The sequence below is a fragment of the Onychostoma macrolepis genome, chromosome 05, assembly GCF_012432095.1.
Source record: "Onychostoma macrolepis isolate SWU-2019 chromosome 05, ASM1243209v1, whole genome shotgun sequence".
Taxonomy (NCBI): Eukaryota; Metazoa; Chordata; class Actinopteri; order Cypriniformes; family Cyprinidae; genus Onychostoma; species Onychostoma macrolepis.
The window spans coordinates 11,807,151-11,823,025 of record NC_081159.1 but is presented as its reverse complement, the minus strand read 5'-3'; the positions used below and the strand labels follow the sequence as shown (position 1 = coordinate 11,823,025).

General features: G+C 37.5%; 1 protein-coding gene across 5 annotated transcripts in view; it reads left to right on the top strand.

The window, feature by feature from the left end:
* The window catches only part of kank1a (KN motif and ankyrin repeat domains 1a), a 62,214-nt gene that overhangs the window by 23,798 nt on the left and 22,541 nt on the right, over nt 1–15,875 (top strand). For 2 of the 5 annotated variants that reach the window (XM_058775854.1, XM_058775855.1), the window contains one exon: nt 10,065–10,193. The exons of 1 other annotated variant lie outside the window; for it this stretch is intronic. In XM_058775854.1, the coding sequence (XP_058631837.1) occupies nt 10,157–10,193 (37 nt within the window). In that variant the 5' untranslated portion in view covers nt 10,065–10,156. Of the gene's footprint in view, nt 1–5,225; nt 5,290–10,064; nt 10,194–15,875 lie in introns of those variants that run through there. 2 more of the 5 variants (XM_058775856.1, XM_058775852.1) reach the window with 2 other exon arrangements.

Sequence of the window (15,875 nt, the reverse complement as noted above, 5' to 3'; positions counted from 1 at the left end):
ACTTTCCCCATTAGATTAATTGAAAATTTAGTTTAGTTTCAGACTCCTGAAAGTGCAAAAGAAACTATCAGCTCTTGTCTTCAGGGTGTTTGTAGTGCTTAGCTGTATTTTGGGGGCAAATTTGTACCCAGATGTTACCTAAATCTGACACAACCTCCATTTGGGGATGTCCTCATTTGTATTTTTTATTTTTGGAAAAATGCTGAAAGTTCACTGTTAGAGTTAGGTTATTATAACCTAAGATGTTCTTGTTTAGTGAATATGTGTGTGTTTGTGTGTGCTTTGATTTGACCCTGTTGTGGTAGAGTCCCGTTTTAACAGATGAAACGCATTCCAAAAATAGATAAGAACTGGAATCAGAGGTGCATTCCGAATCAGCCTCCTAAATCTGTCCTCAGCTTATGAATAGACACCAACTATTAGCAAATAAGTATAAAAGTACATGAACAAAAAACAGTTAATTTTTTGAAAGTTATTTTATTTGGTCAGCTTTTTACTTTAGAAAGAGAGATATCGCATATAATATATACAGGTGCATCTCAATAAATTAGAATGTCGTGGAAAAGTTCATTTATTTCAGTAATTCAACTCAAACTGTGGAACTCGTGTATTAAATAAATTCAATGCACACAGATTGAAGTAATTTAAGTCTTTGGTTCTTTTAATTGTGATGATTTAGGGTCACATTTAACAAAAACCCACCAATTCACAATCTCAACAAATTAGAATACTTCATAAGACAAATAAAAAAACATTTTTAGTGAATTGTTGGCCTTCTGGAAAGTATGTTCATTTACTGTACATGTACTCAATACTTGGTAGGGCTCCTTTTGCTTTAATTATTACCTCAATTCAGTGTGGCATTGAGGTGATCAGTTTGTGGCACTACTGATGTGGTATGGAAGCCCAGGTTTCTTTGACAGTGGCCTTCAGGTCATCTGCATTGTTGGATCTGGTGTTTCTCATCTTCCTCTTGACAATACCCCATAGATTCTCTATGGGGTTCAGGTCTGGTGAGTTTGCCGGCCAATCAAGCACAGTAACACCATGGTCATTGAACCAGCTTTTGGTACTTTTGGCAGTGTGGGCAGGTGCCAAGTCCTGCTGGAAAATGAAATCAGCATCTCCATAAAGCTTGTCAGCAGAAGGAAGCATGAAGTGTTCTAAAATTTCCTGGTAGATGGTTGCGTTGACTGTGGACATCAGAAAACACAGTGGACCAACACCAGCAGATTACATGGCAACCCAAATCATCACTGACTGTGGAAACTTCAAGCAACATGGATTCTGTGCCTCTCCACTCTTCCTTCAGACTCTGGGACCTTGATTTTCAAATGAAATGCAGAATTTACTTTCATCTGAAAAGAGGACTTTGAACCACTGAGCAACAGTCCAGTTCTTTTCCTCCACAGCCCAGGTAAGATGCTTCTGACGTTGTCTCTGGTTCAGAAGTGGCTTGGTAGCCCTTTTCTTGAAGACGTCTGAGCGTGGTGACTCTTGATGCACTGACTCCAGCTTCAGTCCACTCCTTGTGAAGCTCTCCCAAGTGTTTGAATCAGCTTTGCTTGACTGTATTCTCAAGCTTGCGGTCATCCCTGTTGCTTGTGCACCTTTTCCTACCCAAATTCTTCCTTCCAGTCAACTTTGCATTTAATATGCTTTGATACAGCACTCTGTAAACAGCCACACCTTTCAGTAATGACCTTCTGTGACTTACCCTCTTTGTGGAGGTTGTCAATGTTCGTCTTCTGGATCATTGCCAAGTCGGCAGTCTTCCTCATTATTGTGGTTTCAAAGAACAAGAGAGACCCAGAATTTATACTGTATGGATGGTCATTTATTGGAACTCAAATGTAAATATTCTAATATTTTGAGATACTGATTTTTGACTTTCATGAGCTGTAAGCTCTAATCATCAAAATGAAAACAACAAAAACTTTTGAAATGTTTTACTTTACATGTAATGAATCTAAAATATATGAAAGTTTCACTTTTTGAAATAAGTTACAAGAAAAAATTAACTTTCACGACATTCTAATTTATTGAGATGCACACATATATACACACACACACACACACACACACACACACACACACACACACACACACACACACACACACACACACACACACACACACACACACACACACACACACACACACAGTGGGTACGGAAAGTATTCAGACCCCCTTAAATTTTTCACTCTTTGTTATATTGCAGCCATTTGCTAAAATCATTCAAGTTCATTTTTTTTTTCCTCATTAATGTACACACAGCACCCCATATTGACAGAAAAACACAGAATTGTTGACATTTTGCAGATTTATTAAAAAAAGAAAAACTGAGATCACATGGTCCTAAGTATTCAGACCCTTTGCTGTGACACTCATATATTTAACTCAGGTGTTGTCCATTTCTTCTGATCATCCTTGAGATGGTTCTACACCTTCATTTGAGTCCAGCTGTGTTTGATTATACTGATTGGACTTGATTAGGAAAGCCACACACCGGTCTATATAAGACCTTACAGCTCACAGTGCATGTCGGAGCAAATGAGAATCATGAGGTCAAAGGAACTGCCTGAAGAGCTCAGAGACAGAATTGTGGCAAGGCACAGATCTGGCCAAGGTTACAAAAAAATTTCTGCTGCATTTAAGGTTCCTAAGGGCACAGTGGCCTCCATAATCCTTAAATGGAAGATGTTTGGGGCGACCAGAACCCTTCCTAGAGCTGGCCGTCTGGCCAAACTGAGCTATCGGGGGAGAAGAGCCTTGGTGAGAGAGGTAAAGAAGAACCCAAAGATCACTGTGGCTGAGCTCCAGAGATGCAGTCGGGAGATGGGAGAAATTTGTAGAAAATCAACCATCACTGCAGCCCTCCACCAGTCGGGGCTTTATGGCAGAGTGGCCCGACGGAAGCCTCTCCTCAGTGCAAGACACATGAAAGCCCGCATGGAGTTTGCTAAAAAACACCTGAATAAGATTCTCTGGTCTGATGAGACCAAGATGGAACTTTTTGGCCTTAATTCTAAGCGGTATGTGTGGAGAAAACCAGGCACTGCTCATCACCTGTCCAATACAGTCCCAACAGTGAAGCATGGTGGTGGCAGCATCATGCTGTGGGGGTGTTTTTCAGCTGCAGGGACAGGACGACTGGTTGCAATCGAGGGAAAGAAGTACAGGGATATCCTGGACGAAAACCTTCTCCAGAGTGCTCAGGACCTCAGACTGGGCCGAAGGTTTACCTTCCAACAAGACAATGACCCTAAGCACACAGCTAAAATAACGAAGGAGTGGCTTCACAACAACTCCGTGACTGTTCTTGAATGGCCCAGCCAGAGCCCTGACTTAAACCCAATTGAGCATCTCTGGAGAGACCTAAAAATGGCTGTCCACCAACGTTTACCATCCAACCTGACAGAACTGGAGAGGATCTGCAAGGAGGAATGGCAGAGGATCCCCAAATGCAGGTGTGAAAAACTTGTTGCATCTTTCCCAAAAAGACTCATGGCTGTATTAGATCAAAAGGGTGCTTCTACTAAATACCGAGCAGAGGGTATGAATACTTAGGACCATGTGATATTTCAGTTTTTATTTTTTAATAAATCTGCAAAAATGTCAACAATTCTGTGTTTTTCTGTCAATATGGGGTGCTGTGTGTACATTGAGGAAAAAAAATGAACTTAAATGATTTTAGCAAATGGCTGCAATATAAGAAAGAGTGAACAATTTAAGGAGGTCTGAATACTTTCCATACCCACTGTATATATAATTTGTTTTTTTTGTGCTTGTAACATGTTTTGCTATTTATATTAGCTCATGCAACCTTTTCTGTTATGAAATTTTTACTTATCAATTAGACAATTGATTTTTAGATTATAAAGGAAAGATCTCAGCTATTGTTCAAAACCAGCTATCATTATTGCACAGGAATGCATTGAGTGCAAGTCAATATCCTGCTTTACCAGACATCTTGAAATTAGACTGTTCAATAGAACAGAGGTGGTGTTTCTGACTATTCATGCAAATAAAAATGTACTTTTATTAAAGTTTATCAAATACAGGAACAAGACTGGTCTTGCTATATACATTACAGTTCACATTTTGAGGTCCATAAGATTGATTATTTTATTTATTTATTTAAATTTCATACTTTTATTTAGCAAGGTTGCTATCAATTGATACAATGTTACCGTACAGACATTTATAATTTTGCTGTTTATTTGAACTTTCCATTCATTAAAGAATCTTGAAAAATATATCATGGTTTCCAAAAAAAAATATTAAGCAGCACAACTGTTTTCAACATTGATGATGATGATGATGATAATAATAATAATAATAGGCCTAAATGTTTATAGAGCAGCAAATCAGAATAAATTATATTGTGAGTTACATTGTAAATTAATAAATTACATTGCAAAATGTATTAAAATAAAAATAAATTATTTTAAATTTGTAAAAATATTTCATATTACAGATTGTGCTATATTTTTGATCAGTGTATTCATGGTGAGCATAAGAGACTAAAAATAAGAAAAAAAAAAGTTTTACTAACCCCAAACTTTTGAACAGTAGGCTATAGTTTATCTATAGTCTTTCTTTTTTTAAGGCATTCCACAACAATCTATTTTCTATCATCTTAAAAATCTCTTTAACCTTTGACAACACTAGATAAGATGGTTTGGAAAGGCACAAATGGACTTCATATGGTCTTGCATTGGAGTCAGACTAATTTGTTCTAAATAGTCTCCATTTCATACTGTTTGTCGTCTTGTTTTGATTTATAAAGTTGTTTGTTTCCAAAAGTAACAATGTATTTGTATATTTCCTGGATTCCAAATATATTGCATATATTTATGTTTCAGAGAGCATGTGAACAAGAGGAGGCTGTAGTAGCTTAGAGCGATGTCCTTGTTACTGATAATCAAACACTTTGCCTGCACTTACTAGTGAATCTAGAGTCATATCACAGGACGCCGTTTAAGGCAAACAAACCAGACAAGAGGGTGATAATGACAAAAATAGGCTCTACGGCCCATGCGTTTCTCTTAACGGGTCTGTGGTTATGATTAAGTCACTTTCTCTTCGAGGTTCAAATGAGTCTTTATATATAGCTGACCTAGATCAGGTTTAGGACCATTCAGTCCGATCTTCAGTTTAAAACTGGCCGTCTAGTGCATCGGTCGCTTGCAGGAGTTTGCACTCACAGTTTGAAGGTTGACTTTTACAGCAAGTTGATGTCGGGTTCTTGGAATATCCTGGATACAGTTGATTCAGATGAACCAGGTAATGACAATGTGGTTGATTTGTGATTTATTTGTGACTTATTTAATAAACCAATGCAGCACTCTTAATGTGCTGCATTGTTTGTCTGCCTTTGCATGTAAAGATTCTTTGAGTTTCACATTGCTTAGGCTGAAAACCCAAAGACAGAATTAAAATGGTCTGCTGTTTCAAAACCCCCTTGTGCCTGTCAAGATAATTATAAGCTTTGAAGCTGGATTTGGAAGAAGGGGGATCAGCATGGTTGTTGTAAGTAATGGTTGGGGGCATTTGAGCCCGGGTCAGACCTTTGGCCCCCCTGCCAGAAGCTAACACGAATGCACAGGTGTGTTCAGCCCCTCACTTTTCTGAAGTTCTTTAGTTCTGGTTTATTTAAAAGCTCAGCACTGTAATGAAATTCAGCTGGCTGCTTTCATGGTCAAGTTGCCGCTGACAAATCCTCCTTTTCCTCCAACTCTTGTCTTCATAATGACTGTGGCTGGTGTTAAGTGAAAAATGGTGTTTATGAGTGTATTAGGCTGTTTTTTCACTCTCTTAAACATTGGTGTGGAAGATTGAGGGTGTTTCTGGCGTATAGTTTGCAAGTTTCAGAGGGAAGTAGAATGATTTGGTCATCTGAATCTTTTCACTTGAGCATATACTCCTGCGCTCTCCATTTTCTTGGCTTCAGGTTATGTGACCTTATGAATGTCAGGAGCCCCTCGTTGAAAATCGTCAATGGACACACCTGCAGCACCTCAAACTACAACAGCAATATCCGAAATGGCCTTGTGGGCTCTCAGATGCACCTCCTCCCCTGAGGACATAAAGATCATGTTACTTTGACCCATTATTTGAATTTTTGTGAGAGCAGTGTGAGGCTCTATAGGTGGTCTCAGGTTTAGAATGTGGTTAGTTTGAAAAGCTTCTTGGATGGTGTTAAAGGAAACTAAAAATCTGCCATTTGCTCTTACACTGTATCGCTTGTGTTCCATGGGGAAAAAAGTCATACAGTAACTGTAGCCTATACAGTCCTCAATGGATAAAAAGCAGCATACAAGTAGCCAATATGACTCCACTGTATTTCAAGACTACTGATGCCATATGATAACTTTGTATGAGAAACTGCATCTTCCCCTCCAATTTAGCTGTCATATATCTGTCACACAAATATCGTTCAAAAGTTTGGGGTAAGACTGATCAATTTATTTTATTTATTTTATTTTATTTTATTTATTCATTCATTCATTTTAAGAAGTCTGTTTTGCTCACCAAGGCTGCCTCTGTTTATTAAAAATATAGTAAAATCCATAATATTGTGAAATAATATTACAATTTAAATGAACTGTTTGTTATTTTAATATATTTTCAAATGCAATATGAATTATGTCATTACTCCAGTCTTCAGTGTCACATGATCCTTCAGAAATCCTTGTAATGTGTTGATTTGGTGCTTAAGAAACATTTCTTATTCTCATTCTCATTTCTCATTATAATTATTGTAAACTTTTTACTAACCCCAAACTTTTGAATGGATGTGTATCTCAAAGTTCTGCATTTATGTAAACTTGACATGACTCTTCACATTGCATTTTTAGAGCTCCAAAATCCAAGATTTTAGAGCTCTGGCAGAGGGAAACATTTTAACTTGATCTGCTTTGTATGTATGCTGATGTATAAACTGCTTTCACTACACTTTAAATATAATGCAAGAATCCTCTGCATTCTTCTGAATTTCACCTTGTGTGTTCCACAGAACTAAGTCATACATGTACAGAAACAACACTATTAAGTAATTATTTATTCTGCAAATTAACCATTTACAATGAATTCTGTGGAAGGTGTGATAGAAAGAGCAGTTAAATTAATGACAAGTGACAGGGAAACTAGGTGTGTTTGTGCATTTTTCTAAAGCAGTACACCTTACCACTCCCATTTTAGATCGGTCTCCAGCAGTGGTGTGTGTGTGTGTGTGTGTGTTTGTGTTTGAACGCAGAGCTTTGTATGGACCTGCACTCCATGTTTAAATGCTGCCTCTAGCTATGGTGTTGTGTCAGGTGACTGCCGCCTCATGCTACCCTGCCCTCACCTCTGGAGGTGTGCAATACCTCCCACTAGCATGCCACGTTTCTCATGCAAGATTTTGTCACATTCCCTCTATTTATGAAACTGTCTAATATAAAATATATATTGCAAGACTTTCTAGTCTATTTTCTAGTAGCCAGAACTGAATATTTTAAAAGTGTAGCAGTGCAGATTTATAAAAGGTATAAAACTGCTTTCTTTTCTCATCAGCATTAATTTTCATGCTCTGTGTATACCTGTTAGCAAGGCATTATGTGTCGTCTTTGATTACAGATGTCTTAATTTATCAGTGATTTGTTTTTCAGGAGTTGTCAGTCTATATGACGCAAGTGTTTTCTTTATCTTTCACCTAAATCCCACTGACATACCTGGAATAAATATGAGGACATCTGTCCTTTCTGTAAGCAGTAGATTGTTATAAATGGCATTTATGTAATTCTAAGGTATTTGACTGTGTATCTCTTTAATTTTTCTTTATGAAAAGTTGCTTATATTGTAGTATTCAAGTACAGACTTTGCTAACAGGATGTTGAGAATAGGGAGTGACACTGAATTAGTAAAAATGATAAAACACGCCTTTCCGATTCTTCATGCTATCAGAATGATACCTGCAGTTACATGTCAATCTGTGCTGGGCTGACCCTGTTTGCTATTAACAAGTAAACTTGTTGATGCCTTTGTGCCAAAAGAGGACTTAACATTGTAAGAGTGTTTGATTAGACGGCATCTACCTTTTTTGCAGAAGGTCTCCTGTTAATGGTCTGGAGACCAACGGACGGATGCATCCTTTCCTCTTATAGGATCTCTGAAATCTGAGCAAGTTAGCTAATCTTAGCTGTAATATATACTCCACGGTGGTGCATAGATTTTTTTGGCTTATAAGTTACTGCAAGGCCGTAGTAACACCATTCTCTGTGACTATATGTTGAAGAAGTTTAAGAATGACTGAGCAAGGTAGGTGCACTTTTTAGTCTAATGTCTCACGTGCGTCTAATGTACGTGTGCGATAGATACACATTTTTGTCTGAAACTGAACTGACCCATGTCAGTTTTTGTCTGTAGAGTTTGTGATGCAAGCTAATCTGTGATATTTTTAAGTGGTCAAGCATTCTGGGTTTAAAATATCTTCTAATTCAAGCCACACATTCATTTTAAATAGCAGCTTTTTAGCATGTTTTGACAAGCTCAGAATTGACTTTCACCCACATGTGCATATTTTCATCAAATTAGCTTGGTACATGTTTGCGTCTTTTGAGACTGAGTGATTATATTTGTTAAAACTAAACAATGTACAAAGTGTTGAACATGTCTCATTGTTTGCAGACTGAAGTGATTTATTGATGAGCTCTTTTGCTGTGCTTGGTAATGGTGAAAAGGAAAACTTTGTCTTCTGCCTTCTATTCAAACAAATATCGAAACTTCACAAATATCAGCTTTTGCCTTGGTGTCTGTTGAAAAAGACATTGCACAACATATCTGAGTGGTAACATCAGTTTGGATTAGAACTTTGGCCATGCTGTGTTTAAGCCCAAAAAAAGACATGTTGCTGATATTGTTGATGTAATATCTGAGTTTGTTTTTGTGCAAGTTGGAGGAAATTCCATAGCATGTCCTGTGTTTCATAATACTCAAGACTGGTCCAATCATTGTTTTTACTAGTTTCCCAAGTCTGTGTTCTTTAGAGAATATGGCAGACCTCCCACTGGTTCTTCTTCCTGCCGTTCTTCCACTAGGGGTTTATGAGACCCACCACTGTATCTGCTGCACACATGCACGTCTGCTGCTCTGCTTATACAGTCCCAATCTGCTGTCTTTAGTATCTAAATGGTTGTTGGTAAAAATACACAGCTTTTCCTTTGCACAAAAAAAGTTTGGCACCAGAATCAATATGAAGTTTGAGATGGTTACAGATGGTGTGCTGGTTGCCCCACATCAGTGTTTGGCCTTATTGCTTTTGAGGTTTGTTCGTTCCTTCCAGTTCCTGTGCTAATTTAGAATGAGTGCAGTTTTATTTTAGAGCTCTTATAAGGTGCAGGAATGTGCAACTTTGTTCAGCTACAGTATATAAGGCTGGCTTTGTCTGGACCTTTCAATACATGGCAACTCAAATGGAAAAAGATATAAAATTAATGTTTCATCCAAAAGTTATGCAATTCTATCATACATTACTTACCCTCATGTTGTTCCACACCTGTATGACTGACTTTCTATCTTTTAAAAGGTGAATTTTTGAAGAACATCCTGTCAACTTTTTTACCATTTAATGAAAGTGCGCTGTCAAGCTCAAAATGATAAAAAAGCATCGTCAGAAGCATCATATAAGTTTCAGTGCTCATGTACCAAGTGTTTTGAAGATACTATAGCCTTGTGTGAGAAACATCCTGAAATTTAATGAGTAAAAAATGATGACACTGTTCTAGTCTTTGGGTGAACTACTGTTATTTCTATATCCCCACCATTTGAAGGTTAAGATTCTATTTGTTGTTAAATATTAAATGGCCTTAATAAAAAGTTCATGTTTTAGTTAAACTTCCCACAAGGTCATGCACACAAGTACAAAATTGCAACACTAAGGTGCGTCACTAAGCTTAGGCCTCACCTATATCAGATCAGAGCCCATGATTTGTTTCACAAACTTCACTTTTTTCCCATAGTGTGTTTGTTTTTGTGAATCATGCATGTGGCTTTGTCTGACGTTTTGTTGTTTTGTCCAGTTTGCAGGTTGCACGGCAAGCTTATTTGATGCATGACATTTGCATGAGTGCATTCAGGCTCTCTGCGGGATTTCGAGCGAGTGTCTACAGCAATGGCCCAAACCATGCACGTTAACGGCAGTGCCTCAGGTAACACCCCTCCCTTTTAATTAGTGCAATTGTCTAATCTGTTCTCTAGTGAATCATCAGTGTTTATTCCTACAGCTATTCTCAGTTAAAACTGAAGTGTGTATTTTTGGCACCACTAAAATCACCAAATGGAATTGCAAAAATAATAATGGCTGTCAAACAGGTTTCCCAAACACTCCCCCATCTTCTAAAAGGTTCCACCTCAAACTCACGGCATTGATTGAACCAATGTTGGGCTTTGTTCTTTGTTGGGCTGCTTGCGATGCTCAAAAAAAACTAAGATGGAAATAGAGTATTTTAACCTCCAAAAATGTACACACTTCAGCTTTAACTTTGCCAAGTGAAGACACAGGTGAGCATTTGAACAGATATATTGAACATGGATATACACTATGAACAACAGACAGTTGTGTGTTTTGAGATGTTAAATCTGTAGTATGCTGTGTTCGGAAAGTTTCTTTGGAAAAGTAATGGGTTACAGATGACAATTTACCCTATTTGAAATATAAGTAGTAGTGTAACTATTTCAATTATTTTATTAATGTAACTAATTACATTTGATTTACTTTTCTAAATTTCTAATGAATGTTTTCAACTGTTAATCATTTTAAAACATTTAAAGCAAGCCGGGTTAACGTTACAGTAGTACTCAACACTGATTACTGTCAGACTTTCAAAATCCTTCTTCACTTTAATTAAGATTTAAAAAAAAAAAAATCCTATTGTGTCCTAAACTTCTGAAACATTGGTGTCTCATATTTTAGAGCAGTCGATGCAATTTGGGAAAGGAATCAATTAAATTTGTATATGTGTGTGTGAAGATATTCAGATATTCAGTAACCCCCTTTGTATTTGTATACATTTTCATAAGTACCTGTAATTTAATTACACATTTTTATCAGTAACCGTAACAGATTACAGTTACATTTGTTTTGTAATTAAATTATATAATTCTGCTACATGTAACTAGTTACCCCACAACACTGGTAGTATGTTATATTTTCTGTCATTGTGTTTGTCTATGTATTCTGTTTTCACATTAATTTCATATAGAATGTAATGTATGTTTAAAGACTTTTCCAATTGTTGAGCGCTGTTTTAGGGTACAAGTCCATGCTTCTGTTCAGGACCTGCACAGTGCTGCAGGTCTAACACAGTATAGAAGTGTGACTTTCGCAGAATGCTGTGAAATATTGCTTGTCAGCCTTGCACAGCTTCTCAGCCGTGCTCTGAACACTCAACCACAACATCAACACATTCCACTGTGCATTCCTCCTAACAATAAAGTGAAAGAGCAACAATATGAGTAATAAGAACTGTTCAGTTTATGTCAGTCACTTTATATTGAGCAATTCAATGCAATTTAATTTAATAAATTAATAATTTTAATAATTTTTTTTGGCCAGCTTGTGTTGACAGAAGGTCATTTTGATGATACTTTAAATGTCAAGCAGGCATGCTTTTGTTGTAGATTAGGGAAATCATCTTAATGATTTAAAGAGAGTCAATAGATGCTTTCTTTAAGATATTGTATCTTCTTTGGGTGTTTTGGTTGTCTGTGTCACTGAACCTTCACCTTTGATGATTACACAATGAAATTCAGGTCAGTAACAGCCTAAAGGAGATTTTGTGTTGTCTTGGACCCTTTCCATATGGCAGCTCCACAGCAAACTAAGGCCAGAGCACTTGATGTTAAACAAGGCTGTCAAGCTGTGCCATTATGAAGTCTAGAGTTCTAGTTGATTAGAATGTCAACATTGAAGGGCTAATGGACGTGCTAAATTGTTGGACGCTAGTGTTACGGGTACTTGATTACTGTTGAGTTACAATGATCGTCTCTATACAAGTGATCTGGTACCTCATTAACATTTAAACATCTTTGTAGCTTCTTTGTGTATTGACTGTCAGCAAAGTCAAGTTTTCGTTCTTATCTACAGTGTACAAACTTTCAAAGCCGATGTGTGACTGCTAATATATTTTGTGTTAGAGCAAATGTGAGTAGATGAATTCAATATTAGGTACAGTACAAGTTTAGTTTTGTAAAGGCCCCATGAATTTTTGATGAAGGTTTTGTGGCTTGTAGTCCACATCTGTTAGCTTTGTGGCCATCTATGGTCAAAGTTGAAAAAAATATTAGATATTTACATTTAAAATGTGCAGTTCTTAATCCTGGGAAATAGGCAAAAAAATAAAATAAAAATGCAAGCAGGGGTGCATAGCATATTTTGTCCATTACTGCTATAGCAAATCACACTAGCTGTGATGTACAGGTGCATCTAAAAAAATCGTGAAAAGGTGGGGTTTTTGTAACTAATTTCAAAAAGTGAAACTTTTTATATATTCTAGATTCATTACATTTAAAGTAAAACATTTCAAAAGTTGTTTTGTTTTAATTTTGATGATTAGAGCTTACAGCTCATGAAAGTCAAAAATCCAGTATCTCAAAATATTAGAATATTTCCAAAGACCAATCAAAAAAAAGCATTTGCAAAACAGAAAAGTTCAAGTTCTTTAAATATGTTCATTTATGCACTCAATACTTGGCCGGGGTCCTTTAGCACAAATGACAGCATCAGAGGTGTGGAATGGAAGCGATCAGCCTGTGGCACTGCTGAGGCACTATTGATCCTTCAGCTCATCTGTATTGTTGGAAGCGATTGTTTCTCATCTTTCTCTTGAAAATATCCCATAGATTCCATATGGGGTTCAGGTCAGGCATGTTGGCTGGCCAGTCAAGCACAGTAATATCATGGTTAGCAAACCACTTGGAATTGGTTTTGGCACTGTGGGCAGGTGCTAAAGTCCTGCTAGAAAAGGAAATCAGCATCTCCATGAAGCTTGTCAGCAGATGAAAGCATAAAGTGCTCCAAAATCTCCTGGTAGATGTCTGCATTGAATTTGGACTTGATAAAACACAATGGACCAACACCAGCAGACGTCACGGCACCCCAAATCACCACTGACTTCGGAAACTTCACACTGGACTTCAAGCAGACTTCAAGGATTCTGTGCCTCTCCAGTCTTCCTCCAGACTCCAGACCTTTATTTCCAAATGAAATGCAAAATTGACTTTTATCTGAAAAGAGGACTTTGGACCACTGAGTAATAGTCCAGTTCTTTTTCTCCTTAGCCCAGGTAAGATGCTTCTGACGTTGTTTCTGTTTCAGAAGTGGCTTGGTAGCCCTTTTCTTGAAAGCTTCTGAGCGTGGTGACTCTTGATGCACTGACTCCAGCTTCAGTCCACTCCTTGTGAAGCTCTCCCAAGTGTTTGAATCAGCTTTGCTTGGCAGTATTCTCAAGCTTGAGGTCATCCCTGTTGCTTGTGCACCTTTTCCTACCCAATTTCTTAATTCCAGTCAACTTTGCATTTAATATCCTTTGATACAGCACTCTGTGAACAGCCACCCCTTTCAGTAATGACCTTCTGTGACTTACCCTCTTTGTGGAGGGTGTCAGTGATTGCCTTCTGGACCATTGTCAAGTCAGCAGTCTTCCCCATTATTGTGGTTTCAAAGATCAAGAGATGACTGGAATTTATACTGTAGGGATAGTCAATTAAAGAAACTCAAATAGAAATATTCTAATATTTTGAGAAACTGGATTTTTGACTTTCATGAGCTGTAAGCTCTAATAATCAAAATTAAAACACAAAAAAACATTTGAAATGTTTTACTTTCACATGTAATGAATCTAGAATTATATAAAAGTTTCACTTTTTGAAATGTTACAAAAAAAAAGAAATTTTTCACTATATTCTAATTTTTTTGAGATGCACCTGTAAGTTGTAAGTTGCTTTGGATAAAAGCTTCTGCTACATGACTAAATGTAAACGTATACTAAAAGATACTGGATTTACAAATGTTATATTAACACAGAAAAGAGAACTGCACTCCTCAAGCCATTTCATAGACTATTTAATTTCTTTTCAGAACATGTCTGAAAACTTATGCAGTCTATTATGAAATGAGTGATGAGTGAAACAGGACTATGATTCAGCCTTACTAATTGTAATTAATTTGAAGGTTATTGTCTACAACAACAACATACTCAGAATAGCCGTGTTTCCGCTGTCGGGCCAAAAGCGGGCGTGCTAGTGCGTGCCAGGGCCAGTCGCGTTTCCACTGTCACTTCCGGGGCTTGATCGTGCCTCGTCAGTGCTTCCTCAGGGCCAACGCCCGGGGTTTTCTGGCCCGACAAAAACCTTGGGCCAAAGCGGGCCAACTGGAGCTAGAGGAGTGGTTATGAACGAAGGCGGAGTTTCTCCGCATCTTAAGAGTGTCAGCGCTGCAGATCATTTCATAAAGTTAACAGCTATAACATCAGCATTAAAGACTTTTAAAATAATTTTAGCTCAAAACTGACTTTCAGACAGCTGCGAGTGTTTGAAATAACTTGATCCAATGTGGATTATGATCACCATACAAGGCAGAAATATTTATAAGCGATGCAAAAGTCTATGCACGCTAGCCATTAATGTTACCATAATAAACATGGTAAATACGACCACTTAAAGAAATCAGACATCAGCTTCTCATTCTCTGTCACAATCGTGTATTTATTTAGTAACATTTTATCTGTCTTAAGTCTCGTCTCGAGACTTTAGCTCCGTGTGTGTCATAAAAATATATAATGGTTTATATTTTAAATATAGAAATTATCATTCTTACTTAACGTGATGTATACTGTGACTACAAATAAACAGAAACAGACTCTACTGAATAAGTAGGGTAGGCCTATTTGTCCTCTTTCTTTTTCACATTGCTTTATTTCGGTGTGACTAATTTTCAATCCTGATAAATTAATTCATTATGATCAATGTATCACTTAATAGGCTATTGTAAAACATCGATGCTTTTGGATTTAAATCTAACAAAACATGCAAACAAACAGCCGCTTTTATCATGTTCGTTTTGTGATCGCGCTAGTTCCAGTGACTTATTTCTGATTAGTTTTCTGATAACTTCTCTTTGTTGATGAAATGATGGGGTTGCGTGACGTTCCAGAGAGGCATGTAAAGGGCGGGTTTTAGTGAAGCACAGCAGAGCTTCTGGCTCGACGGTGGAAATGCATAGTGATTTTGGGCTCGGTGCTACAGGTCTGAGGCTATTAGCCCCGCCCGGCCCGTTTAAAGTACTGGCTCGCACTGGCCCGACAGTGGAAAAGCGGCTAATCAGAATCAGAAAGAGCTTTATTGCCAAGTATGCTTGCGCTTACAAGGAATTGTTTGTGACATAAGCTTCCAGTACACAGAGACAAGAACACACAGACAGTAAAAATAAGATGAGAATAAAAAAATACACGCATGTAAATATAAATAGACAAATTGAAAAGTAAATCAATTGTATGTACAGTTGTGCTATATGATAGAATGGAATAGAATAGAATGAGATGCAGGGATGTGCTAGGATGGAGGTGGCAACAAATAAATATAAGGTTATTGTACATTTTTTTTTATTGCATAATGTGGGGAACATTTAACTGTCCATAAGGTAGATTGCCTGGGGGAAGAAACTGTTCTTGTGCCTGGCTGTCCTGGTATTTGGGGCTCTGTAGCGTCGGCCAGATGGCAAAAGTTCAAAAAGGGGGTGACTTGGATGTGAGGGATCCAGAGTGATTTTCTGAGCCCTTTTCCTCACTCTGGATGTATACAGTTCTTGGAGGGAGGGCAGGGGAGCACCAGTA